At 42.4% G+C, this 26,989-nt stretch overlaps 1 protein-coding gene across 2 annotated transcripts in view; it reads left to right on the top strand.

The window, feature by feature from the left end:
- Positions 1 to 16,098, top strand: part of Rgn (regucalcin) — a 21,224-nt gene extending 5,126 nt beyond the window's left edge. For both annotated transcript variants that reach the window (XM_048336446.1, XM_048336445.1), the window contains exons 3-7: positions 4,060 to 4,242; positions 10,107 to 10,322; positions 12,723 to 12,854; positions 13,726 to 13,880; positions 15,595 to 16,098. In XM_048336446.1, coding sequence (XP_048192403.1) covers positions 4,060 to 4,242; positions 10,107 to 10,322; positions 12,723 to 12,854; positions 13,726 to 13,880; positions 15,595 to 15,645 — 737 coding nt within the window. In that variant the 3' untranslated portion in view covers positions 15,646 to 16,098. The remainder of the gene's footprint in view (positions 1 to 4,059; positions 4,243 to 10,106; positions 10,323 to 12,722; positions 12,855 to 13,725; positions 13,881 to 15,594) is intronic.
- Positions 16,099 to 26,989: the final 10,891 nt, after the last annotated feature.

The raw sequence follows: 26,989 nt of genomic DNA, 5'->3' as shown, positions 1-26,989 counted from the left end.
ACGTTGGCATTGTCCCTGAGCTTTATTGCTTAAAGCTAGCATTCTACCACTTGAGCTTCACCTCCACTTCTGACTTTTTTGGATTTTTGTTTGTTTGTTTGTTTGTTTGTTTTGCCAGTGCCGGGGGGCTTGGGACTCAGGGCCTGGGCACTGTCCCTGGCTTCTTTTTGCTCAAGGCTAGCACTCTGCTACTTCTGGCTTTTTCTATATATGTGGTGCTGGAGAATCAAACCCATGGCTTCATGTATACGAGGCAAGCAAGCACTCTACCACTAGGCCATATTTCAGCCCTCCACTTCTGACTTTTAAAAATTAAAAATAATTTTATTACTACTATTAGTGTTTTATACAGAGGGACTACCTTTTCATAAGTCAGGTAATGAGTACATTTCTTTTTTTGGAAAATGTCACCCCATCCCTCAGTTTCCCCCTCCCATCCTTGCCCACAAGTTACATAGTTCATTTTCCACATTGTGTATACTGAATAACATGGTTGCATTTGTTTTGTGGTTAAAGATAAGAGTCTTATGGATTTTCCTGCCCAGGATGGCTTTGAACCATGATCCTCAGATCTTAGCCTCCTATGTAGCTAGGATTAGAGGCATGATCCACTGATTCCCAGATGGGAACAGCTTGGTTTTTTGTTTTGTTTTTTTTTTTTGCCATTTATGGAGCGTGGGCACTGTCCCTGAGCTCTTTGCGCACAAGCCTAATGTTCTACCACTTGAGCCACAGCGCCACTTCCAGCCTTTTCTGAGTAATTTATTGGAGATAAGAGTCTCATGGACTTTCTTGCCCAGGCTGGCTTCAGACTGCTATTCTCAGATCTTAACCTCCTCAGTAGCTAGGATTACAGGCATGAGCCACCGGTGCCTAGCCTGAAGAAATTCTGATAAATATATTTCCGATGATGCTACACCACAGGAATCAGTCTTTCCACTTAAGAAAAAAGCTTTCTTGAGCCTTGTGCTTGTGACTCATACCTGTTACCTTAGCTACCCAGAAGGTTGAGATCTGAGGATCTGAAGCCAGCCCAGACAGAAAAGTCATTGAGACTCCAGTCTCAAATAAACAGCAAAAAACAGTGATGGATGGATATCTAAAATGGTAGAGCACTTGTGAAGCAAGCCTGGAGATTAAGCCCTAAACTGACAAAAACTAAGTTTTCTTGGAGTAGAGACATAGTTAGCAAGGCTAAGGCCCTTAGTTCTAACTCCAGTATGGCCAAAATATAATGTTAAATTCATAAAATCTAAGTTTAGGGGAGTCAGCACAGTATTATTGTTTGTATAACGCAAGGCCTCTCTCTTGCTAGGCAGTCACGCTGCTGCTTGAGTAATACTCCCACATCTTTTCTTATTTATTTATTTGATTACTTTTATTGATAAGATCTCATACTTTTTCCCTGACACTCTCTTGAATCACAATCTTCCTACTTCTCACCTACCTGAGATTACAGGTATGAAACACCATGCTTGATTTATTCATTGAGATATTTAGTCTTGCTAACTTTTTGCCTGAGCTGTCCTGATACTGTAATCTTCTTGCTTTCTGCCTCCCACAAAACCTGGGATTGACCCTACCTGGAAGGAATTGTTTTATTGTTAATATTCATAGACTTCATAAGCATTGTAGACTAGAATGACAATGTCTATCATTGGGAAGGTTAAAAAATGATGAAAACAAGAGTGTGTGTGTTGGGGGTGGGTTTTGGGGAAGGAAGGTGAGAGAAAAATGAGGAAGTATGACAAGAAATGTATGAGGGCTGGGAATATGGCCTAATGGTAAAGTGCTTGCCTCGTATACATGAAGCCCTGTGTTCGATTCCTCAGCACCACATATATAGAAAAAGCCAGAAGTGGCATTGTGGCTCAAGTGGTAGAGTGCTACCCTTGAGCAAAAGGAAGCCAGGGACAGTGCTCAGGCCCTGAGTTCAAGCCCCAGGACTGGCAAAAAAAAAATAAAACAAAAAAAGAAATGTACATATATTCACTACCTTAAGTATGTAACTGTAACCCCTCTGTATATCATCTTGACAATAAAAATAGCTGGACTTACAGGCAGGTATGTGTCATTACACCTGACCCCAGAAAGCCTCAATTGAAAAAATACAGAATACATTAATATGATGAAGAGATATGATTATATTTCTATTTATTATCTTTTACCATATATACTTCCAAAAAAGATTAGAGAAACATTTTTAATTAAGTACATTAAAAGTAAGGCCTTGGGGGCTGGGGATATGGCCTAGTGGCAAGAGAGCTTGCCTCGTATACATGAGGCCCTGGGTTCGATTCCCCAGCACCACATATACAGAAAACGGCCAGAAGTGGCGCTGTGGCTCAAGTGGCAGAGTGCTAGCCTTGAGCAAAAGGAAGCCAGGGACAGTGCTCAGGCCCTGAGTCCAAGGCCCAGGACTGGCCAAAAAAAAAAAAAAAGTAAGGCCTTAATCTAGGCACTGGTGGCTCATGCTTATAATCCTAGCTACTTAGGAGGCTGAGATCTGAGGATTACAATTCAAAGCCAGCCCAGGCAGAAAAGTCTGTGAGGCTCTTATCTCATTTAACCAGCAAAAATCCAGAAGTGGAGCTGAGGCTCAAGTGGTTTGTGTGCTAGCTTTGAGCACACAATCTCAGGGACAAAGCCTAGGCTGAGTTCAAGCTCCAAAACTAGCACACATGATAAAAGACAGAAGGCCAGGTGCTGAAGATTGTAGTTCAAAGCCAGCCTGGGCAGGAAAGTCTATGAGTCTCCTATCTGCAATTAACCACAAGACAAATGGAAATGGTGCTGTGACTCAAAGTGTTAGCTTTTTTCTTTTCTTTTTTTTTTTTTTGTCTTTTTATTTTGCCAGTCCTGGGGCCTGAGCACTGTCCCTGTCTTCTTTTTGCTCAAGGCTAGCACTCTACCACTTGAGCCACAGTGCCACTTCTGGCCATTTTCTGTATATATGGTGCTGGGGAATTGAACCCAGGGCTTCATGTATACAAATCAAGCACTCTTGCCACTAGGCCATATCCCCAGCCCAGCTCAAAGTGTTAAGAGTGCTAGTCTTGAGCAAAAGAGCTCAGGCTCAGCACCTAGGCCCCGAGTTCAAGCTCCACAACCAAAGAACGAAACTCTGGAAGTAGAGCTGTGGCTCAAAGCACTAGCTTTGAGTACAAAAGCTTAGGGACATATCTCAGGCTGAGCTCAAGCCCCAGGACCAACCAACGCACACCAAAAAATAAGGCCCCCACCAAAAGACAAGTATTAGAAGCTGAGAATGTTATTTAGTAGTAGAGTGCTTGCCTAGCATGCATGAAGCCCTGGGTTCAATTCCTCAGTACCACATACACAGAAAAAGCCAGAAGTGGCACTTTGGCTCAAGTTGTAGAGTGCTAGCCTTGAACAAAAGAAGCTCAGGGACAGTATCCAGGCCCTGAGTTCAAGCTCCAGGACTGGCAAAAAAAGACAAGTATTAGGACTGAAGATGTGGCTCACTGGTAATACATTTGCCTAACTTGTAGACGGTCCTAGGTTCCAGTCTAGCACCACAAAAATAAGGCAAGTATTAGAAGGGTAGAATGATGTTCAAAAGACTAGTTTCTGCAAGTAAACACAGTGTGAATGTTGGAATATCGTAGAGGTGAGGTAAATTAAACATTGCTTGCTCTGTGTGACCATCCAGGTGTCCATAGATTAAGAGCCCCTCCTCTTAACTTTGTGTCATGTACCCTGGTCTGTGTCTGCTGAAGGGTGTTTTTGTCAGGCTGAGAATCAAACCCAGGGTCCCATAGAGGACCACTAAGCTACACCCTGGGTTTGCCTAGTGTAGTTTGGCTCATTTATTTGTCTCAGGAGCCTGAGAGTTTTCCAGAAGAATGGAGTCATATTTGTTTTTTCATCTTTGTTATCTAGAACAAGATTCAGAGTTCTCAAGCATCAAACACTTACAGCCTTTGCTATTAAGCAAGAGTCAGCACACTGCCATTGTCAAAACTGTTGAGATGCCAGGTGATATAATGGCCACTGAACTGCTTGCTTGCCTTCTAATGATGGCTTTTGTTTCTACAGATGCCCCAGTCAGCTCTGTGGCCCTTCGCCAATCGGGAGGCTATGTTGCCACCATTGGAACAAAGTTCTGTGCTTTGAACTGGAAAGATCAATCAGTAGTTGTCCTGGCCACTGTGGATAAAGACAAGAAAAACAATCGATTCAATGATGGAAAGGTTGATCCTGCTGGGAGATACTTTGCAGGTATGATTACTCTGTGTGTGTGCATGCGCGCATGCGTGCGCATGTGGAGGAGGTACATGTACACATATGCACACGCATGCACATGCGCACCAATACCAAGGCTTGAACTCAAGCCCTCACACTTTTTGCTCAATTATTTTGCTCACAGCTCGTGCTCCACCAATTGAACCATACCTCCATCCCATCATTTTCCTGATCAATTGAAGATTTTCAAAGACTTTTCTGCCAAAACTGGCTGGGAATCATGATTCTCAGATCTCAGTTCCCTAAGTAACTAAGGTTACAGGCATGAGACACCAGCGCCAGTCAGTCATGGGGCTTGAACTCAGGACCTGGGCACAATCTCTGAGCTTTTTCACTCAAGGATACAGTGCTCAGTTCTTACAATTCTTCCTTAGCCCCTTCTTGTGGAATTTTAGAACAAACACTGTAACTTCAAATGTTCTCCTGTGTGAAGTGGTCAAAGTATTATTCATAAGAATCTGAGAGAGAGAGAGAGAGAGAGAGAGAGAGAGAGAGAGAGAGAGAGAGAGAGAGAGAGTGTGTGTGTGTGTGTGTTACTGGTGATGGAACCCAGGGCCTTGTGCATGGTAGACATGTGCTCTACCACTGAGCTACACTTCCAAACCCCACAAACTGGAAACAACTTGAGATTCACAGATTGAAAAATGCAAGAATAGTGCCAGACACCAATGGCTCACACTTGTAATCAAATCTGAGGATCACAGTTTGAAGCAAGCCAGGGCAGAAAAAATCTGTGAGATTCTTACCTTCAATTAACCACCAAAAAGACAGAAGTTGAGTTGTAGCTCAAGTGAGTGCTAGAATTCTGGCCTTGAACACAAATGCTCAGGGACAGTGCCCAAGCCCTGATTTCAAGCCCCAGGATAGGCTGGTGCGCTCTCTCTCTCTCTCTCTCTCTCTCTCTCTCTCTCTCTCTCTCTCTCTCTCTCTCTCTCTCACTCTCTGTCTCTCTGTCTCTCTCTCTCTCTCTCTCTCTCACACACACACACACACAACTTCAGTATGAATTTCACAAGGAAAATAATATATTCTTTGTTTTTCCAGTCCTGGGGCTTGAACTCAGCGCCTGAGCACTGTCCCTGTCTTCTTTTTGCTCAAGACTAGTACTCTGCCAACTTGAGCCACGGTGCCACTTCTGGTTTTCTATATATGAGGTGCTGAGGTGCTGAGGAGTTGAACCTATGGCTTCATGTATACGAGGCAAGCACTCTTGCCACTAGGCCATATTCCCAGCCCTGGAAAATGATATATTCTTATGGGACCACTGTGTTGTTATCAAGTTGAAGTAGTTTAAAACGGATTCAGTAATTTCATCTGATATATTTTCAATATTCTACTATGTTCATTGACCAAACTAATGTCCTTCATAGCATCTTGCTGTATAGCACAGGCTCCTCTCTAGGATCATGTGGGATACCATTTTGCCTTTTCATCCTCTTACTCTGGAACACTTCCATGGCCTTCTGTCTTTGTTTTTAGGGCATTGCCATTTTTAGAAGACACAGTCCCACCCAGAAGGACCCCCACCATTCATAACAGGACATTCCTCATTTTGCACTGCTCTAATGTCTCCCTGTAATTAGCTTGCTGTTGTACATTCTTGGCTCGATTACTATGCTGGTGACGTTTTGAGGTATCTGGTATAGTCCATCTGAAATCACACAATGTCCACCTGCCTCTCATTGGTGGTGTTAATTGCTATCACCTGGCTGAAGTCCTGTCACACTTCTCTACTGCATGATGATGGGATTTGAGGAGGAAGCAGAGGAATGCTTCCTTTTGGTTTGAGATAGGGTCTTACTATATAAACTAGGTTGGCTTTGAACTTGACGTGTGTGTGTGTGTGTGTGTGTGTGTGTGTGTGTGTGTGTGTGTATGTGTACATGTATATCCCAGACTGGCCTTGTAATTTTTGTAATTTGTTTACCTCTCCCTCTTGCATGCTGGGGTTATAGTCATGCATCATCAAGTTTGGTTTATTTAAAAGAATTTGAACTACCCTGGTGTCAGAGACTCACCCTTGTAACCCTAATTAAGTAAGGAAGCTGAGATCTGAGGATTACAGTTCAAAGCCAGCCTGGACAGGAATGTATGTCAGACTCTTTGTCTCCAAGTAATTATCAAAAAGCCAGAAGTGGAGCTGTGGATAAAGTGATAGAATGCTGGCCTTAAGCAAAAAAGCTCAGGAACAGTTCCCAGGCCCTGAGTTTAAGCCCCAGGACCAGCATTAAAAATAAAAAATTTTTTAAATGGCCAGATGCTGGTGACTCACACCTGTAATCCTAGCTACTCAGGAAGCTGAGAACTGAGGATCACGGTTTGAAGCCAACCCAGGCAGGAAAGTCTATGAGACTCTAATCTCCAGTTATCCAGCAAAATGCTAGAAGTAGAGCTGTGACACAAGTGGTAGAGCACCAGCCATAAGCAATAAAATAATCAGGATAGTGCCCAGGCTTTTTGGTCAAGCTCCGGGACTGAATAGCATTAGAACTGTAGTTTACAATTAGATAATAAATCACACATGTATTTCTCATCACCTGGCATGATCTCAGCCTTCTGTGTTGAGCAAAATTGGTGCTCCATCCCTGCTACTTCCATCTCCCACACTGAGCTCTCATGAGGACATCCATGCCATTCTGGTTTCCTTAGCTGTCAGCTGTAGATTGTTCCCCATCTTCTTGAACTTGCTACAACCACAATTATCATTCAAAACACCTTGAGAATGGCTGGGGATATGGTCTAGTGGCAAGAGTGCTTGCCTTGTATACATGAAGCCCTGGGTTCAATTCCCCAGCACCACATGTACAGAAAACAGCCAGAAGTGGCGCTGTGGCTCAAGTGGCAGAGTGCTAGCCTCAAGCAAAAAAGAAGCCAGGGACAGTGCTCAGGCCCTGAGTCTAAGGCCCAGGACTGGCAAAAAGAAAAAAAATAAAAAACACCTTGAGAGATTAAAGATGAATGTCCACTAAAAGTCCTTCTTTCAGTTATTTCTAGAAAACTGTGAAGCCAAGTGCAGTGGGACACACCTGTAATCTCACACTAGGGAGGCCGAAATAGGAGGATCTCATGTGTGAGCAAGTTCCAGACCAACCTTGGCTGCCCAGCAAGACTCTCTTTAAAAAAAAAAAAAAAAAGAGCCACGTGCTGGTGGTTCATGCCTTCCATGCTTGTAATCCTAACTACTCAGTGGTCAGTGTGACACAGATGGAGTTCTAGCCTTTCATTCCATTCCTCAAATCTTGGGGACCTTATTACAATGTTGATCCATGAGATGCAAGTTGGGAATAAGCCTGGGAATAAACAGTGTGAAGGGACTCCATTTCTGACCACTGCCTCGTCACTCTTTTTCTTTGCTTTTCTCTGTAGCCAGAAACTCTTCCCCAACCCACCCCTCACCATTTCTACGATTGTGCTGCCTTTGGGACCAAGCAACAGGGGACAAGGAAAAAGAACTAAATCTGGGGCTGGGAATGTAGCTTAGTGGTAGATTGCTTGCCTTGCATGCATGAAGCCCTGGGTTCGATTCCTCAGCACCACACATATAGAGAAAGCCAGAAGTGGTGCTGTGGCTCAAGAGGTGGAGGGCTAGCCTTGAGCAGAAAGAAGCCAGGGACAGTGCTCAGGCCCTGAGTCCAAGGCCCAGGACTGGCAAAAAAAAAAAAGAACTAAATCCAACAGCATTTCACTGTGCTGTTTTGGAGCTACAGCAGCTCCAAAATAAGAGAGATGCCCCTTCCCTTTGACTTCTGGCTCTTCCAGTTGCCTGTGGCTGGTGACTCTGTGTTGTTGCTACTCCTTGCAGAGTTGTCTGCAGACCAGTAAGTGAGAGGTGATGAATGAGAAAAGCTTACTCTTTCTGAAATTCAAGAATTTCCTTTTTGTTTCTTGAGCCAATTCTGGAGGATTTCTTTTTAATCTCTGTGTCTCCGTACCACAGTAGCCATCTTCAGACTTTAGGCTATATTGAGTTTAAGCTAGGAGATATTGTAGAAGAAAATGAAAAAAATCACCACTATTTTTTTTCTTGCCACTCCTGGGCCTTGGACTCAGCACTGTCCCTGGCTTCTTTTTGCTCAAGGCTAGCACTCTGCCACTTGAGCCACAGTGCCACCTCTGGTGGTTTTCTATATATGTGGGATTGGGGAATCAAGCCCAGGGCTCCATGTATATAAGGCAAACACTCTTGCCACTAGGCCATATTCCCAGCCCCAAATCACCACTATTTAGTGGTACTTTTTTTCAGTGTGAATTCTATTGAATTCTATTCCAACTGAGCCACGCCTCCAACCCCTTACTGGTTTTTTTTGTTTTGTTTTTTTTACTTTTATGTTTTTGTCAGGGCTAGAACTCAGGGCTTAGCAGCTATCCCTGAGCTTTTTTGCTCAAGGCTAGTGCTCTACTACTTTTGGCCACAGTGCAACTTCTGGTCTTCTTGTCTAATTGGAGATAAGAGTCTCACAGACTTTCTTACCTGGGATGGGTTCGAACTCTGATCCTCAGATCTCAGCCACCTGAGTAGCTAGGATTACAAGCATGAGCAACAAGTGCCCAACTAGCTCTTACTGGTTCTTTTAGTTCTTCAATACTTCACAGAACTGCCTGCTGATTAAATAGTTGTGTGTTTTTTTAAGTAGAAGACCTAAGCTGGGGGCTGGGAATATGGCCTAGTGGCAAGAGTGCTTGACTTGTATACATGAAGCCCTGGGTTCGATTCCCCAGCATCACATATATAGAAAATGGCCAGAAGTGGTGCTGTGGCTCAAGTGGTACAGTGCTAGCCTTGAGCAAAAAGAAGCCAGGGACAGTGCTCAGGCCCTGAGTCTGAGGCCCAGGACTGGCAAAAAAATTAATTAATTAATTAAAAAAGAAGACCTAAGCTGGGTGCAGTAGCCTGTAATACTAACTACTTGGAGGGATCATGATTGGAAGCTAGCCCAGGCCAAAATAATACATGAGATCCCATCCCAATCAATAAAAAGCTGGGCATGGCAGCTATCATCCTAGCTAAATGGGAAGTATAAATAGAAGGATCAAGATCCAGGCTGGCTTAAGCAAAACGTGAGACCCTATTAGAAAATTAAACATATCAAGAAAGGATGAAGTGGTTGAGTGCTCATCTGTGCATTCAAACCTCAACAGAACCATAAGAACAAAAATAGAAGACCCAGATCAAGATTGTATAACAATTTCTTTGATTTAAACACCATAAAAATCCCTATGTAGAAAGGACAAGGTTCTACTAAGCTCTGGTGGCTCAAGCCTGTAATCCTAGCTACTCAGGAGGCTGAGATCTGAGGATCCTGGTTCAAAGCCAGCTCAAGCAGTAAAGTCTGTGAAACTTTTCTCTCTGATTAAACCACCAAAAAGCCAGAAGTGGAGCTGTAGCTCAAGTGATAGCATATGAGCCTTGAGCACAAAAACTCAAGCATAGTGCTCAGAATACAAGTTCAAGCCCCAGGAGCAATACAAAAAAGAAAGAAAAAATATAAAAGCCAAGTTTTGGCATGGGGTAAGATGCCCTGAGGCTGAGTGAGTGTTCTTTGATTCTATTTTTTATAAGCATCATTTTTTTTATTTACTGTCAAAGTGATATACAGAGAGGTTACAGTTTCATACGTTAGGGATTTTTTTTTTTGCCAATCCTGGGGCTTGAACTCAGCACTGTCCCTGAGCAAAAGCTTCTTTTGCTCAAGGCTAGCACTCTACGACTTGAGCCACAGCACCACTTTCAGCTTTTTCTGTGTATGTGATACTGAGGAATCGAACACAGGGCTTTGTGCATGCTAGGCAAGCACTCTACCACTAAGCCACATTCCCATCCTGCTCTTCGAATTTTGTAGGCACTATGGCTGAGGAAACAGCCCCAGCAGTTCTTGAGCGACACCAAGGATCCCTGTACTCTCTCTTTCCTGACCACCAAGTGAAGAAGTACTTTGACCAGGTGGACATCTCCAATGGTTTGGATTGGTCCTTAGACCACAAAATCTTCTATTATATCGACAGTCTGTCCTACTCGGTGGATGCCTTTGACTACAACCTGCAGACGGGAGATATCTGTATGTACTTTTTCATTGTTTTCCTCAGTACTGCTGGTTTAGTTTTCAGATGATTGGGACTAGGAAGTTACCCTCTCTCAACCCATGTGGCTGGCCCTTACTTGCCAGCACAGATATTTCCATGTTATTCCAATATAATAATTATGCAGACACTAAGCTACCAGTCAATCCATGGCCCTCAACACAATGTAAATACAATCATTAAGGCTGGGGGTGTTGCTTAGTCAGAGTGCTTTCTTGGCATGTGTGAAGTCCTGAGTTCCATCCCTGAGGCCCCGGGTTCCATCCCCAGCACCCTCAAACACATGCACATGCACACCTGTATGCATTCACACATGCATAACATGCATGTAGATAGTTGGAAAATGGATCTTGTTCTACCAGAAGGTGTTTAAAGGCAAATAATATACAACCAAATGTGATAAAAGAGCAGAAAAATTGAATTTGGGGTTGTGATTTCTTATTTGTACTTTATTAACCATAGGCATATACTCAGAGACCAATGAATAACCTTTGAAAATAGAAAAGCAAAAAAAAAATACTTGGAGGTTGGGTCAATGTGTTGTAAACGATCCATAATTGGAAATTGGGAGGAAAAGTATTATTTAGAAGGATTTGGGAGAGTCCTTGAAACTCTTTGATGAAAGGTAGCAAACCAGAAGAACAAACCCAATCATAAAAATGACTTAAAAAGAAATCATAAGACTCTCCGTGTAGATTTAATCAGGGGCAAAATATTCTGCTACAGATGTTTTGCTTTGAAATATGTAGTGCTCTTTTTTTTATATATAGCTTTGCTAACTGATTTTTTCTTGCACATGGTTTTAACATTTTTCAATAGGCCTCAATCTGATTACTGTAGTGGCCTGGATTTTGTAGCAAGCTGTTCCTCTGGCTTAGTTTTCTGTTTTGTTTTGCTTTGTTTGGCAATGCTAAAGATTGAACCCAGGACCTCACACATCCTAATCATGCCCTTTACCACTGGGCTACATCCCCAGCCCTTCTCTGGCTTTTGATGTTTGCTCTAAGATTGCTGTGATTTGGCTGGGAATGGAACTTAGTGGTAGAGTGCTGCCTAGCATGCATGAAGCTCTGGGTTCGATTCCTCAGTACCACATAAACAGAAAAAGTCAGAAGTGGCACGGTAGCTCACGTGGTAGAGTGCTATCCTTGAGCACAGAGAGGTAGAGAGGTTCAGAGATTCAAGCCCTGAGTTCAAGCTCCAGGACTAGCAAAACAACAACAAAAAATTGCTGTGATTCTCCTTTAACTACCTAATGGGTTTTAGAATTGTCCTTCTTTCAAAAGCAAGCTCTTCCAATATTTAGTCTTGATATTGTAGAACCCATATGTCCCAGATGTTGTTCATGTGGCACCATTAAGTTGCTTTATAGACTTTGGGTCTAATCAAAGTGGGCATTTTTGTAACCAAGAGAGCAAAGGTCAGGCTGGGAATATGGCCTAGTGGCAAGAGTGATTGCCTCGCATACATGAAGCCCTGGGTTTGATTCCCCAGCACCACATATATAGAAAAGGCCAGAAGTGGCGCTGTGGCTCAAGTGGTAGAGTGCTAGCCTTGAGCAAAAAGAAGCCAGGCCCTGGCTTCTGAACTCAGGCCCTGAGTTCAAGCCCCAGGAGGGGGGGGGGGAGAGAGAGAGAGAGAGAGAGAGAGAGAGAGAGAGCACACGCAAAGGTCTAACCACAGACTGAAGAATATCTGATACAAGGCCTTGGGCCTCAGGTCAAGTCACCTTCAAAGCTGTCTATTGGTAATTTATTAACAATTCTGGTCAAGTGCAGCTATTCACCTGTAATTCTAGCTACTCAAGGGGCAGAAATCAGGAGGATTACAATAAAAGTTAGCAAGAACCCATATCAATAACAACAAAAAAGCTGGATGTGGTGATGTTTGCCTGTCATCCCAGCATAAATAGGACAATTGTGGTCCAGGCCATCCTAGGCAAAAAACACAAGACCCTATTGGAAAAATAACTGCAGCAAAAAGGTGTGGCTTTAGTGGTAAAGCAATTCCAAGGCTTCATTTCAAATCCCTGTACCACTGTCTTCCCCTAAATCCACAATTCTACTTTCTCAGTAGTGAAGCACTTGCTAGCATGCACAAGGCCCTGAGTTCCATCTCCAGTGCCACAAGACAAAAGAAAAATAAAAGAAACAACATTTTCTCCTCTTCTGCAAGCTTCAACAGATATGTCTATACCAAAACAAAAGGAAGTAAATCCAGCCCAAACCATGTGGTCAAAACCCTTTGTTCCTATTCCAGACACTGGGTAAGCAGAAATTATCAGGCTTGATAACAGGCTAGAGAGCTCACTGTGTGATTCTCAGGATTGAGTAGCTCTGTTGTTTTTCTGGGTTTCGGGTTTTGTCTTTTAACCACAGCTAACCGCAGAAGTGTTTACAAGTTGGAGAAAGATGAACATATCCCAGATGGAATGTGTATGGATACTGAGGGGAAACTTTGGGTGGCCTGTTACAATGGAGGACGAGTCATTCGTCTAGATCCAGCTACAGGTATGCCCACAGAAAAACAAAAAATTCTTTACCAGCCTTGCATTGATGGCTTATGCCTGGAATCCTAGCTATTCAGGAAGCTGAGTTCTGAGGATTGCTGTTCAAAGCCAGCCCAGGCAGGAAAGTCGACAAGATACTTATTTCCAATTAAGCACAAAAAAAAAACTGGAAATGAAGCTGTGGCTCAAATAATGGGTCACTAGCCTTGAGCAAAGAAAAAGCTCAGGGACAGTACTCAGGCCCCGAGTTCAAGCCCCATAGATGAAAAATCCCACCAGGCACTTGTGGCTCACACCTGTGACCCTAGCTACTCATGAGGCTGAAATCTGAGGATCATACTTCAAAACCAGCCCAGACAGACAAACCCAAAAGACTCTTATCCCTAATTAACCACCAAGAATCTGCAAGTGGAACTATGGGTAAAGTGGGAGAATGCTAGCTTTGAGAACATCAAGTTCAGGGACAGCACCCAGGCCCTGGATTCAACTCCCAGGAATGGCACACACACACTCACACACACACACACACACACACACACACACACACACATCCCTACCAATCCAGAAAAACCCAGGGGCTAGAGACCAAGGATACCAACTTCGTAATCAATTTTGAGATATATTCAGTAGTGTCAACTGGATCATGTTGGAAATGAAGACCAAAGATACAGTCCCAAACTGATAGTCTGAGCTATTCCTCTGGAAGGAAGTCTCTGTTCAAAATAAGCTATCCAGGAACACAAGTTAAATACATATAAGAATTCTGACCTCCATGGTCTCCTTAGGATTGATCTGTTATTCCACAAAGGACTCAGAAACATTGCATGGTTTGGAAATTGCTAGAACTGAGCTTCCAATATTTGGTGATCTAGGAAAAAGGATCCAAACTGTGAAGCTGCCTGTTGAGAAGACAACTTCATGCTGTTTTGGAGGCAAGGACTACTCGGAAATGTATGTGACCTGTGCCCGGGATGGACTGGACGCTGAGGGGCTTCTGAAGCAACCAGAAGCTGGCGGAATTTTCAAGGTGATGTGGCTTTCTCTTTATTTGGAGATGAGCTGGAGAATCCTCTGTTAGGTAACTGAGTGATTGATGCTATTGCATCCTTTCCAAATGTAATTCTGTGTAGCATATTAAGTTCATTATGCTGGTCTTACTTATTTAAGGTATCTAGACTGTAGGCTTTAAAAATCTCAGATCATAGATCTAGCCTATAACTGTGTGTGTGTGTGTGTGTGTGTGTGTGTGTGTGTGTGTGTGTGTGGTGTTCCTAAGGCTTGAACTCAAGTCACTGTTCTTGTACTCTTTTGCTCAAGGCTAGTGCTCTACCACTTGAGCCACAGCTCTACTTTTAGCTTTTTTGGTAACTGATTGGAGATAAGAGTCTCATGGATTTTCCTGCCCAGGAACCATGATTCTCCTGTCTCATCCTCCTGAATAGCTAGGATTATAGGCATATGAGCCACCAGCATCTAGCTTGTAACAGGATTTTAAAACATTTCTGTGCATTAGGAGTATTTATTTAAATCCTTCAACTTAATGCAATATTTATATGACTGCTTGATTGTTTTTGAGAGTATTTTCAGATTTTTAACAATGTTTTGCAATAGAACCTTACTAAAAATCATCAACTTTGGGGAGGTTAGTACTGGGGATTGAACTCAGGGTTTTGTGCTTGCTAGGTGGGCATCTATCCACTTGAACAATCCCTCCAGCCACTTGTGTGTTGGCTATTTTCTGGATAGAGTCTTGCTTTATGCCTGGGCCAGCCTGGACTGCTCTCCTCCTATTTGGACTTCCTTGCATCATTGGAATGACAGACGTGCACCAGCTCACCTAGCCATTAGTTGAGATGGAATCTCTCAAACTGTTTGTCTCAACCAGCCTGGTCTTTAACCCAGTCCCTCAGGCTTCATCTCCCAAGTGACTAGGATTACAATGCTCAGTTTAAGATCATAAACCTTTGAGCCCCAAAGCAATGACCATGTGCAAATGGTGATGTGTCTCAAAGGTGGTACAGCACTGGCCTTGAGCAAAAGAGCTCAACGACAGCACCCTGAGTTCAAGCCCATGACCAACAAAAGATAAAGATAAAGAAAGAACAATGCATGGTAGCACAGGCCTATAGCTTCAGCACTCAGGAGGCAGGAGGATTACAAATTCAATGACAGCCTAGGCTTCATAGGAAGTTTAAGGACAGCCTGAACCTATCTTTCTTTCTTTGTTTCTTTCTTTCTTTCTTTCTTTCTTTCTCTCTCTCTTTCTTTCTTTCTTTCTCTCTTTCTCTCTTTCTTTCTTTTATCAGTCATGGTGTTTGACTTCAGGGTCTGGGCATTGCCCCTGAGCTCTTTCACTTAGGCTAGTACTCTACCACTAGAGCCACACTTCCACTTCCATCTTTTTGGTGGTTAATTGGAGATAGGAGTCTCACAGACTTTCCTGCCCTGGCTGGCTTCGAATTGCAATTCTCAGATCTCAGCCTCCCGAGTAGCTAGGATTACAGGCATGGGTCACCAACACCCAACTCTCTTCAGGACTTTTATCTCAGGTTAACCAACAAAAAACTAGAAAGTGGAGTTGTGGCTCAGGTAGTAGAGCACCAGCCTTGAGCAAAAAAGCTTAGTGCTCAGTCCCTGAATTCAAACCCCAGTGCTCAAACAAGCTAAGAAACAGAAAACTTATAAAGAGTTCTTATAAATGATCTCTTATCAGAGGTTTTCTTTTTGCTTTTTTTCAACAGATAACCGGCCTTGGGGTCAAAGGAATTGCCCCCTGCCCCTATAGAGGGTGAGCAATATTGAAGACCACTGGAAAATTTGGGAAATAAACTCATGGAAATTTAATCTGGTTTTTAAAATGAAACAATCACATTATTAACAGTGCTGTTTTTATTTACAATTGGAGGAAGGTGAGGATTGAACTAAGGGCTCTGTGTATGCTAAGCCCATGTTCTAACAATCAGCTGCATCCCAGGCCATTATTTAACAGTTTCCAAAAGATGGAGCATTTTAAGTAGAGGCTGGCAAGTGATTTAGATTACATACTACAAAGCTTCCCTGAAAATCACCATAGAGTACAGCATTTAACTCTCAACCCACCTGTAACAAATTGCTCAAGGACCCTATCTGTTCTTTTCTGCATTCCATTGAGCTTCAAAGATGAATAAGGAGAAACTTACTAATGAGTGTGAATTATGTTCCTTTTTGTTTTTCTTATAATCACACAAAATATACCATGATACTAAGCCACCTTCTTATTATTCTCTTTGTTTTATTGCTGGTTTCACTTGTTATTACTTTCTTCTGTTCTTTTACAAAGTAAAGGATTGTCAAAGGTCTCAACTAAACTGGCAAAATATGTGGTTCCTACTGCCACCTAGTGGACATAATGTAAGCAACACTTTGGAAACTTCCCCCCGCCCCTCCAGCCTTTGCTTTCCACCTTTTCCCCTCCCATCCCTGTCCACAAGTTTCATAGTTCATTTTCCACATAATGGATACTGAATACCATGATTGCATTTGTTCGCCCTTCCTTCTACCCTTTCTTTTTTCCCTCCATGTTGTTTGCTTGTTTATTTGTTTGACTGTTTTATTTTTTGACAGTCCTGGGGCTTGAACTCAAGGCCTGAGCACTGTCTTTGAACTTCTCTTGCTCAAGGCAAGCACTCTACCACTTGAGCCACAGCTCTACTTTTTGCTTTTTCTGTGTATGTGGTATGAGGAATCGAACCTAGGGCTTCATGCATGCTAAGCAAGCACTCTACCACTAAGCCACATTCCCAGCCCCTATTTTTATTTTCTGTTATTATAAAGTTGATGTGCAGAGGGGTTACAGTACATAAGTCAGGTAAAGAATACATTTCTTTTTAGACAATGTCACCCCTTCCGTTGCTCTTTCAGAGTTTTTTTTTTAATTTAATTTATTTATTAATTGAACACAAATTTTTTGACAAGGTGTTGTGCAAAAAGGGTACAGTTACATAGTAGGGCAGTGTGTACATTTCTTGTGATATCTTATGCCCTGTTTTTCTATCCCTTCTCTAGGTCAGGTAGACATATATACAATATACAATGTATCAAGAACATATACAGGGGGCTGGGAATATGGCCTAGTGGCAAGAGAGCTTGCCTCATATACATGAAGCCCTGGGTTCGGTTCTCCAGCACCACATATCTAGAAAACGGCCAGAAGAGGCGCTGTGGCTCAAGTGGCAGAGTGCTAGCCTTGAGCAAAAAGGAAGCCAGGGACAGTGCTCAGGCCCTGAGTCCCACGCCCCAGGACTGGCCAAAAAAAAAAAAAAAAGAACATATACAGTAGCCACGTGGCCACGCCCAAGAAAGTTCGCCTAGGGCTTTAAATGTAATGTCGATATTAGACAATATGTCGACAGTAGTTTTATATGAACGTATATACATAGCTTTTGAGCTATTGTATTCCCCTGAGAGGTCAATTTTTGACCTTTATATGTTGAGTAATTGTTTGGTTTTAGTTACATACTGTTGGGTCGCTGCCCCAATCCTGTGGGGAATACTATTTGACAGTTTTTGGTTTTCGGTTTCACAGACTTGATCTCTACTGTCTCTCTGTCTCCCTTTGTTAACAGTCATATATCAGGGAGATCATGCCCCTTTGTTTTCTGTGTTCTAGGCTTGTCTCGCTCAACATTATTTGTTCGAGTTCTGACCATTTCCCTGCAAATAACAATATTTCACCATTCCTAATCACTATGTAGTATTCCATTGTGTATAGGTACCATATTTTTTGGATCCATTCATCTGTGGAGGGGCATCTGGGTTGTTTCCATATTTTGGCTATTGTGAATTGTGCCATGATAAACATGGAAGTACAAATGTCTTTTTGATATCTTGGGGTTTGCTGTTTAGGATAGATGCCTAGGAGTGGTATGGCTGGGTCATAGGGTAGGTATAGGTCTATATTGAGCTTTTTGAGAAACCTCCAAACTGTTCTCCAAAGTGGTTGTACTAATTTGCACTCCCACCAACAATGGAGAAGGGTTCCTCTTTCCCCGCACCCCCTCCAGCATTTGTTGTTGCCTGAGTTCAGGGTATAGGCCATTCTAAATGGGGTGAGGTGGTATGTCAGGGTTGTTTTTATTTGCATTTCCTTGACTACCAGGGATGTTGAGCATTTCCCCATGTGTTTCTTTGCCATTTTTATAACTTCTCTTGTGAAGTCTCTCTTTAACTCCTTTGCCCATTTCCTAATTGGTTTATTGGGCTTGGAGGGGCTTAGTTTTTTGAGTTCTCTGTAGATGACAGATATTAGGCCTTTGTCTGTTGCTGTGCTGGTAAAGATCCTTTCCCATATGGTTGGCTGTCTTTCTATTTTGGTGGCTATGTCCTTAGTGTGCAGAAACTTTTTAATTTGTAGTAGTCCCATTTGTCAAGTCTCTCCCCTATTTGTTGTGCCCCTGGGACTATATTTAGGAAGTTCCTTCCTGTGCCTATAAGTTCTAGCGTCTTTCCTACTCTGTCCTTCAGGAGTATCAAGGATTCAGGCCTGATGTTGAGGTCCTTGATCCATTTTGAGTTGATCTTGGCACATGGTGATAGGCTTGGTCTACTTTGAGTTTTCTGCATATGGCTGCCCAGTTCTCCCAGCACCAGTAGTTGAAGAGGCTATGTTTATTCCATTGTATGTCTTTAGCTCCTTTGTCGAATATCAGCTGACTGTAAGAGTGCGGTTTTATTTATGGATCTTCAGTTCTAATCCATTGGTCTTCTGGTCTGTTTTTATACCAATACCAGGCTGTTTTTGTTATGATGGCCCTGTAGTAGAGCTTGAAGTCTGGTATTGTGATACCTCCTGCACTGCTTTTTTTGCCTAGAATTGCTTTGGCTATTCTAGGTTTTTTGCTGTTCCATATGAATTTATGGATTGGTTTCTCTATTTCAGTGAAGAATGTGGCTGGGATTTTGATAGGGATTGCATTGAATTTGTATAACAATTTGGGCAATATGGCCATTTTCACTATATTGATCTGCCTACCCATGAGCATGGGAGGTCTTTCTATCTCCTTGTGTCTTCTTTGATTTCCCTTATTAGATTTTTATAGTTTTCATTAAATAGGTCCGTCACATCCTTGGTTAAGTTGATCCCTAGGTACTTTATTCTTTTTTTGGCTACTGTAAATGGAATTGTTTCCATAATTTCCTTTTCTGTTTGTATATTGCTGTTGTACAGAAAAGCTGCTGACTTTTGTGGATTGATTTTGTATCCTGCCACTTTGCCAAATGGGTTTATTAGGTGTAGGAGTTCGGGTACTGAGTTTTTTGGGTCCTTCAGGTATAAGATCATGTCGTCTGTGAATAGGGATAACTTGATTTCTTCCTTGCCGATGTGGATCCCTTTGATGTCCTCCTCTTGCCTTATTGCTATGGCTAGGGATTCCAGCACTATGTTGAAAAGAAGTGGGGAGAGTGGGCATCCTTGTCTTGTTCCTGAGTTTAGGGGGAATGATTTAAGTTTCTCTCCATTTAATATGATATTAGCAGTTGGTCTGTTGTATATGGCTTTTATTGTTTTGAGGAATGTTCCATCTATTCCTGTTCTCTCCAAAGCTTTTAATAGGTATGGATGTTGTATTTTGTCAAAGGCTTTTTGGGCATCGACTGAGATAACAATGTAATTCTTAATTTTAGATCTGTTTATGTGGTGAATTACGTTGATTGATTTACGGATATTGAACCATCCTTGTGACTGTGGGATAAAGCCTACTTGGTCATGATGTATGATTTTCTTGATCAGTTTCTGGATCCTGTTAGCTAATATTTTATTAAGGAGCTTTGTGTCTGTGTTCATTAGTGATATTGGTCTGTAGTTCTCTTTTTTTGTTGGGTCTTTGCCTGGTTTGGGAATGAGTATGATATTAGCTTCATAGAATGAGTTTGGGATTTCTCCGTCTGTTTCTATTTCGCGGAACAGTTTGAGGAGTATTGGTATTAGCTCATCACTAAAGGTTTTGTAGAATTCATTGGTGAATCCATCTGGGCCTGGGCTTTTCTTTGTTGGGAGGTTCTTGATTACCTCCTGTATCTCACTGTAAGTTATTGATTTGTTTAGTTGATTTATTTTTTCTTGGTTCAGTTTGGGCAGTTTGTACTTCTCTAAGAATTGATCCATTTCTGTAAAATTGTTTTTTTGCTGAGTAGAGGTTTTGGAAATAGCTCCTTATGATTGTTTGAATATCGTGTGTACTTGTTGTAATTTTTCCGGTGGAGTCCTTGATTTTACGTATATGAGTCTCTTCTCTACTTTTTTTTGTAAGTCTTGGTAGGGGTCTGTCAATTTTATTTATTTTCTCAAAGAACCAGCTTTTAGTCTTATTTATTTGTTGAATGGTCTTTCTATTTTCAATCAGATTTACCTCTTCTTTAATCTTTGTGATCTCTCTCCTCCTAGTCGTTTTAGATTCTGTCATTTCTTGTTTCTCCAGTTGTTTTAGTTTTATCGTGAGGTTATTCACCTGCTCTCCTTACATTCTTTTAATGTGAGTGCTGAGGGCAATGATCTTGCCCCTCAGTACTGCCTTAGCTGTGTCCCATAGGTTTCTTTGTTATGTGTTTTCATTGTCATTGTGGCTTATGAATTCGTTGTTTCATCTTTAATTTGGTCTGTGGCCCAAGTGTTGGATAGCAGTGTGGGGTTTAGCCACCAAGAGTGTGTATAGCCTCTGTGGTATCCTTTGTTATTGAGGGTTACCTTTAATCCACTGTGATCAGATATAATACATGGGATGACGTCAATACTTTTGTATTTGCTGAGGTTCTTTGTGTGGGCTATGACGTGGTCTATTTTGGAATATGATCCATGGGCTGCTGAGAAGAAGGTGTATTGGGTCTCTGTAGGGTGGAAGATTCTGTATAGGTCTGTCAGATCCATTTGGGATATGGTGTTACTTAGGTCCTCAGCTCCCTTGTTGATCCTCTGGGTGTTGGATCTATCTCTTGGAGAGAGTGGGGTATTAAGGTCACCCACTATGATTGTGTTTGCGTCTATCTTGTTCTGTAATTCTGTGACAATTTGCTTGACATATGTAGGGCCTCTTTTGTTCGGTGAGTATACATTTATTATCGTGATGTCTTGATTCTGGATTGTTTTTTGCCAGTCCTGGGCTTGAACTCAGGGCCTGAGCACTGTCCCTGGCTTCTTTTTTTTTTTTTTTTTTGCTCAAGGCACTCTGCCACTTGAGCCATAGTGCCACTTCTGGCCATTTTCTATATATGTGGTGCTGGAGAATCGAACCCAGGGCTTCATGTATACAAGGTAAGCACTCTTGCCACTAGGCCACATTCCCAGCCCTTGATTCTGGATTTTTCCTTGTATTAATATGTAGTGTCCTTCTTTGTCTTTTTGAGTTGATTTTAATGAAAATCCAGCTTGTCTGAGATCAGGATGGCTACACCTGCCGTTTTGGTAGGTGCGTTTGCTTGGTAGATCTTGCTCCATCCTTCCATTCAGAGCCTGTTTTTGTCTCTTGCTGTAAGGTGGGTCTCTTGTAGGCAGCAGATGTCAACTTTTTGTTTGCTGATCCATCCTGCCAGTCTGCTCCTCTTTATTGGAGAGTTTAAACCATTTATATTTACAGAGATCAAGGATAAGAGTGTTTTTTCTCCTTCCATTTTCTTGTTGGGCTGTTTTTTCCTCTTTTTTTTTTCTTGTCTTTAGTGAGCTGTTCTTTCTGTTGGCCTTTGGCTATTGTAGTTTCTTTCTGTTTCTGTCTGTGTGTCTTGTACAATCTCTGTTGGGTGGGGCTCCCCTCTTAGAATTCGCTGTAGGGCTGGTTTTTTATTCACATACTCCTTTAGCTCCTCTTTGGTGTGGAAAGATCTGGTTTTACTTTCGAATGTGAACTCCAATTTCGCTGGATATTTGATCCGAGGTTGCATATTGTTAGCCTGAAGTACTTGGATGGTGTTCTTCCACTCACTTCGTGCTTGGTAAGTTTGTGTGGATAGGTCTGCAGTTACTCGAATCCTCTTCCCATTGTAGAAAATGTCTTTCTTCGCTTTGGCTGAATTCAGAATTTTCTCTTTAATCTTGAGATCTGAAGTCTTGAATATTATGTGCCTTGGGGTGGCTTTTCTGGGGTCTGGCCTGCCAGGTGTCCTATAGGCTTCGGTTACCTGGATGGGGTCCCTTGTGAGATTGGAGAAGTTTTCTGCAATAACTTTATTGAGAACATGTTTAAGCCCTCTGCTCTGGTATTCGGCTCCTTCTTCTATTCCAATTATGCGCAGATTATATCTCTTGTCTTTGTCCATTAGTTCCTGGATTAGTCTGCCCTGAAGCTTCACCGTTTCTTGGAGTGTGGTCATTTTCTGGTTGTTGTCGGCTGCTTCATCATCCAGGCGAGAGATTCTGGATTCCATATGGTCCACTCTTTGTGTTGTGGATTCAATTGCGGAGTTTATGGATGTCAGAGAGCTATTTATGGTTGTCAGATCAGCTCTGATCGTGGAAATTTCTTCCTTTAAAAAGTTGTATTTTAAATCTATTTTTTCATGCATTTCAATTCTCAGGATGTTAAGGTCTTCTTTAAAGGAGGCTTGCATTGTATCCATTTTTGCTTCCATTTCTTTCTTGGCTTCCTGGGTGTCCTTCAAGATTTCCGCTCTAAACTCCTGGAATTGTTTTCTGATTTCATTCCTGATGCTTTCCATCATTCCTGTTAACATGGCCTCATTTGCTTTTTTATTCTCCATCTCCTCTTCAGTTGTGCTGCTTTTTGGAGCTGGCAAGTTGGCTTGCTCTTTGATGAACTGTGTTATGTTTCTTTGTGATTTGCGCATCTGGAGATCTGTGGATGCCTTCTCAGGTTTGGTTTATAGCTCTGCCCTCCATCCTGTGTAGGCGCGTCTACCATAGCAGGTGCTGCCGCTGTGGCCCTGCCCACCTGTGCACTGTGCACCCGCTACAACAGGTGCTGGCGCTGTGGCCCCGTCCACTTTAGCGGGATATGCCTCCCAGAGCGAGCCCCGGGTTGTTGGGTCTTTCAGAATTTTTATCTCCTATCCCCACACAGAAGTTGTACAGTTCATTTTCAACATAGTATCTAGTGAGTGCCACTGCTGCATTCATCCTTTGTCTGTCCATTTCTGTGCCCCCTTTTACCCTACTAAAGACAGATAAATGAGCAAACAAGACAAAAAGAAAACAACAGCAACAAAGAAAAAAACCTCTTGTTTCCATTTCCTGGAGTTCATTTTGTTTTGTTTTTTTCCAAGCCTGGTGCTTGAACTCCAGGCCTGGGCACTGTCCCTGACTTCTTTTTGCTAAAGGCTAGCTGGGTGCTGGTGGTTCACATCTGTAATCCAAGCTCCTCAGGGAGGCTGAGATCTGAGGATTACAGTTTGAAGCCAGCCCAGGCAGGAAAGTCTGTGAGACTCTTATCTCCAATTGACCACCAGAAAACTGGAAGTGGTGCTATGGCTAAAAATGGTAGAGCTCTAGCCTTGAGCACAGAAAGGCTCAGGGACAGTGCCCAGGCCCTGAGTTCAAACCCCAGGACTGGCCAAAAAAAAAAAAAAAAAAGAAAGGACATCTTTATTTCAACTTTGTTCCTGAAATCTGTTTTCACTGGATAGGGACTTCACATTTGAGAGGTTTTTTTGTTTTGTTTTGTTTTGTTTTTGCCAGTCCTGGGCCTTGGACTCAGGGTCTGAGCACCGTCCCTGGCTTCTTTTTGCTAGCACTCTGCCACTTGAGCCACAGTGCCACTTCTGGCCGTTTTCTATATATGTGGTGCTGGGGATTTGATTCCGGGTCTTCATGTATACAAGTCAAGCTCTCTTGCAACTAGGCCATATTCCCAGCCCAGTTCTTTTCTTTTATTCAGCCATTCAGCACCTGGAAAATAAGCCTTTTCTTCTGGCCTTTCTGTTTCCAATAAGAAAGCTGTGGTTGTTGAAATCATTGTTTCTTGGCAAGTAATTTGTCATTCCTTTCTCCTTGTTTTCAGGATTTTCATTTTTGTCTTTAGTTTTCACCCATTTGTTTATACTCTTTCTAGGTATAGATTATTTGGCTTTATCCTATTTAGGATTTACTCCGCCTCTTGAATCTGTAGGCTTATGTCTTTATCAACTTGGAAAATTTGGGACCATTAGTCATACTTTTGTCTGCTTCTTTCTCCTCTCTTTCTGAGACTCCAGTGACCTTAACATTAGACTTTCTGTTCTTGTTCCACCAGTTTCTGAGGTGGTTGAGTTTGGTTTGTTCTTTTCAAGTTCTTTTTATCTCTTGTTTTTCTAGTTGGACAATTTTTTTTTTCCGTCTGAGGGGCTGAACTCAGGGCCTTGCACTTTCTGGGCAGATATTCTACTACTTGAGTCAGGCCCCAATCCTTTTTTTCTCCAATATTTTCTGAATAGGGCCTTATGTGTATGCTCTGGCCAGCCTGAGAAATCTACATATTGGCACTCCTCCTGTAACTAGGATGACAGGGGCACACACCGAGTCCAGCTATTGATTGAGATGGGGTCTTGTGTTTATTCAACTCCTTGGACAATTTGTATTGATTTACCTTAACTTCATTAGCTCTTTCCTTTGTCATCTCTATTTTGCTATTGATCCTTTCTAGTTATCTTACCAATTTTTTTCTTTCAGTTCTAACATTTTCACCTGAATGGTCTTTAAGTTTCTCTTTTTCTGTTGTTGGTGGTGGTGCCCGGGTCTGGCCTCTGACCACGATCCTCCGACCAATACCTTCTTCATAGATGTGAGCAGCACATTATTGTTGAGGTTGAGGTAAGTATTATTAACAGTTTGCTTGGACTAGCCATGAACTATAATCCTCTGAATCACCTCCTGAATAACTGGGATTACATATGTGAGCCACTGCACTTAGCTTGACAATCTTCATGATTGTTCACCCGGTCGTTTTTATAATAGCTGCTTTAAAGTAATAGCAGACAATTCCAACCCCTACATGATCTCATTCTTAGCAGGTGTTGGTTATCTTTCACAGTACTAGGACTTAAACATTAGGCCTCAAACTCTTACTGGGCTCTTTCACTCAAGGCTAGCACTCTACCACTTTGAGCAACATCTCCACTCTGGCTTTGGGGTGGTTAATTGGAGATAAGCATCTCACAAACTTTCCTACGTGGGCTGGCTTCAAACCATGATCCTCAGATTTCAGCCTCCTGAGTAGCTAAGAATACAGGTGTAAGCCACCCGCACCTGGCCTCGTTGTTCTTTTTTATACTGACTAATTTTAGATTGTATCCCAGGTATTTTAAATATTACCTTAAAAGACACGAGCTCTTTTTTAAATCCTATAAAGATTGTTGGTCTATTTATTTTAGGGGGGCAATCTGTGTGGCTGGGTTCTAGTCACAAGTTCTAGTCTGTCTTGTGTGGATGTGGTTTCCTTGTGAATTCAGTTTCACTAGCTTGGCAGTGTTACTCAGCTCTGCTCCTTGTGTGTACCACCTAGTGGTTAGTCTGGGACTTGAACAGAAGTCTGGCATTATCTTAGTTCCTACCCTTTGGTATGTTTATCAGGATCTAATACACTCCCATACAAGTTGGGAGCCAGCTGCAGACGGTTTGTTTGAATGAATGACCTCAAACCAAGCTTGGAAAAGCCTTCCTTTTCATTGGGATTTCCAAGGAATATAGCACATCTGAAGCACCAGCTAACCTGCTTCCCTGTAATCCACTTCGTGTCTCTCTCCACTTGGCTCTGTTCTATCTCCTTTTCTCAGTGGAAAGAATTCAGAGAGTAGTGGGGCCGGCACAGGGAGGCTCCAAGGGCTCCAAAGGAGGCATGGAGTTCTTTATCGTGGACCCTTAAGAGACTAGGGATGGCCAAGTGTTAGTGGTTCATGCCTGTAATCCTAGCTACTTGGCAAACTGAGATTTGAGGACTATGGTTCAAAGCCAGCCAGGGGCAGGGAATGTCCAGGAGACACTTATCTCCAACTAATCACACACACACACACACACACACACACACACACACACACACACACACACACACGAAAAAAAACCCAGAATTAAAGAAGTGGAGCTGCAACTCAAGCAGTAAAGTGCTAGTCTGCAAAAAAAAAAATTTAAAGCTCAGGGGCAGTGCCCAGGCCCTGAGACAAAGCTCCAGGACTAACGAGAGAGAGAGAGAGAGCGCGCAAGGATGATCTGAAACAGAACACACACACACACACACACACACACACACACACACACACACACACACCTCCATGATATCTGGCTAACCTCTTAAAGGACATCTGGTCGACCCAGACATAAGGTCAGTAATCAAATCAGAGCATCTTGTCAAACCACAAAGCAGGCCATCTGGTCCACATTATTTGCTAAAGACAATCTGCCAAAGTCCCTGAGGGTCCCTGCACATTGTTGCTAGGCATTCCAAGAATGCAAAGCCCTGACCACACTTAACATAGGCAATTTCTTAGCAGGCTCCCCTGAGAAATCAGGTAACATCTTCCCTATAAAAGTTGCTTGCTATAAAAGTAATTGCTGGATATCATTCGCTCACACCTCTAATCCTAGCAATTTAGAAGAGTGAGATCTGAGGATCCTGGTTTAAAGCCAGCCTGAAAGAGACAAATGTGAGAGATGCTTACCTTCAATTAACCAGCAAAAAGCCAGAAGTGAAGGTGTAGTTCAAGTGGTAAAGCAATAGCTTTGAGTGAAAATGTGAAGGGACAGCACCCAGACCCCAAGTTTAAGCCTTAGTACCAACAGCAAAAGAAGAAAATAAATAAACGAAAGAAAAGACTTTCCCCACATGCAGTATTCTCCTGTAACACCCCTACTATGTGTGCAGGTAAGCCTGTAGGCCTTCCTACTTCACCCCTTTGAGACCTGTAGCACAAACATGCCAATGCTCTTACTGTTTCCCTTGCTGTGTATAGTGAAGCTCTTTAAGGATTCTCATGCCTTTAGTTTGCATCCATGAAACAGAATGGCTGGCTTGTAACATTCCAGACTTTACAGGTCTGGACACTAACCTTCACCTATCAGGCATGGAGTCCAGAATCTAAGTCCCATGATTTGCTTTAGAAACTAAATTATTACTATTATTATTTTTATTTTTTATTTTTTTGGCCAGTCCTGGGCCTTGGACTCAGGGCCTGAGCACTGTCCCT

Source organism: Perognathus longimembris, chromosome 28 (genome assembly GCF_023159225.1).
Source record: "Perognathus longimembris pacificus isolate PPM17 chromosome 28, ASM2315922v1, whole genome shotgun sequence".
Classification (NCBI taxonomy): Eukaryota; Metazoa; Chordata; class Mammalia; order Rodentia; family Heteromyidae; genus Perognathus; species Perognathus longimembris.
Note: the sequence above shows the minus strand (reverse complement) of the source record. Positions and strands in the feature narration are given on the sequence as shown.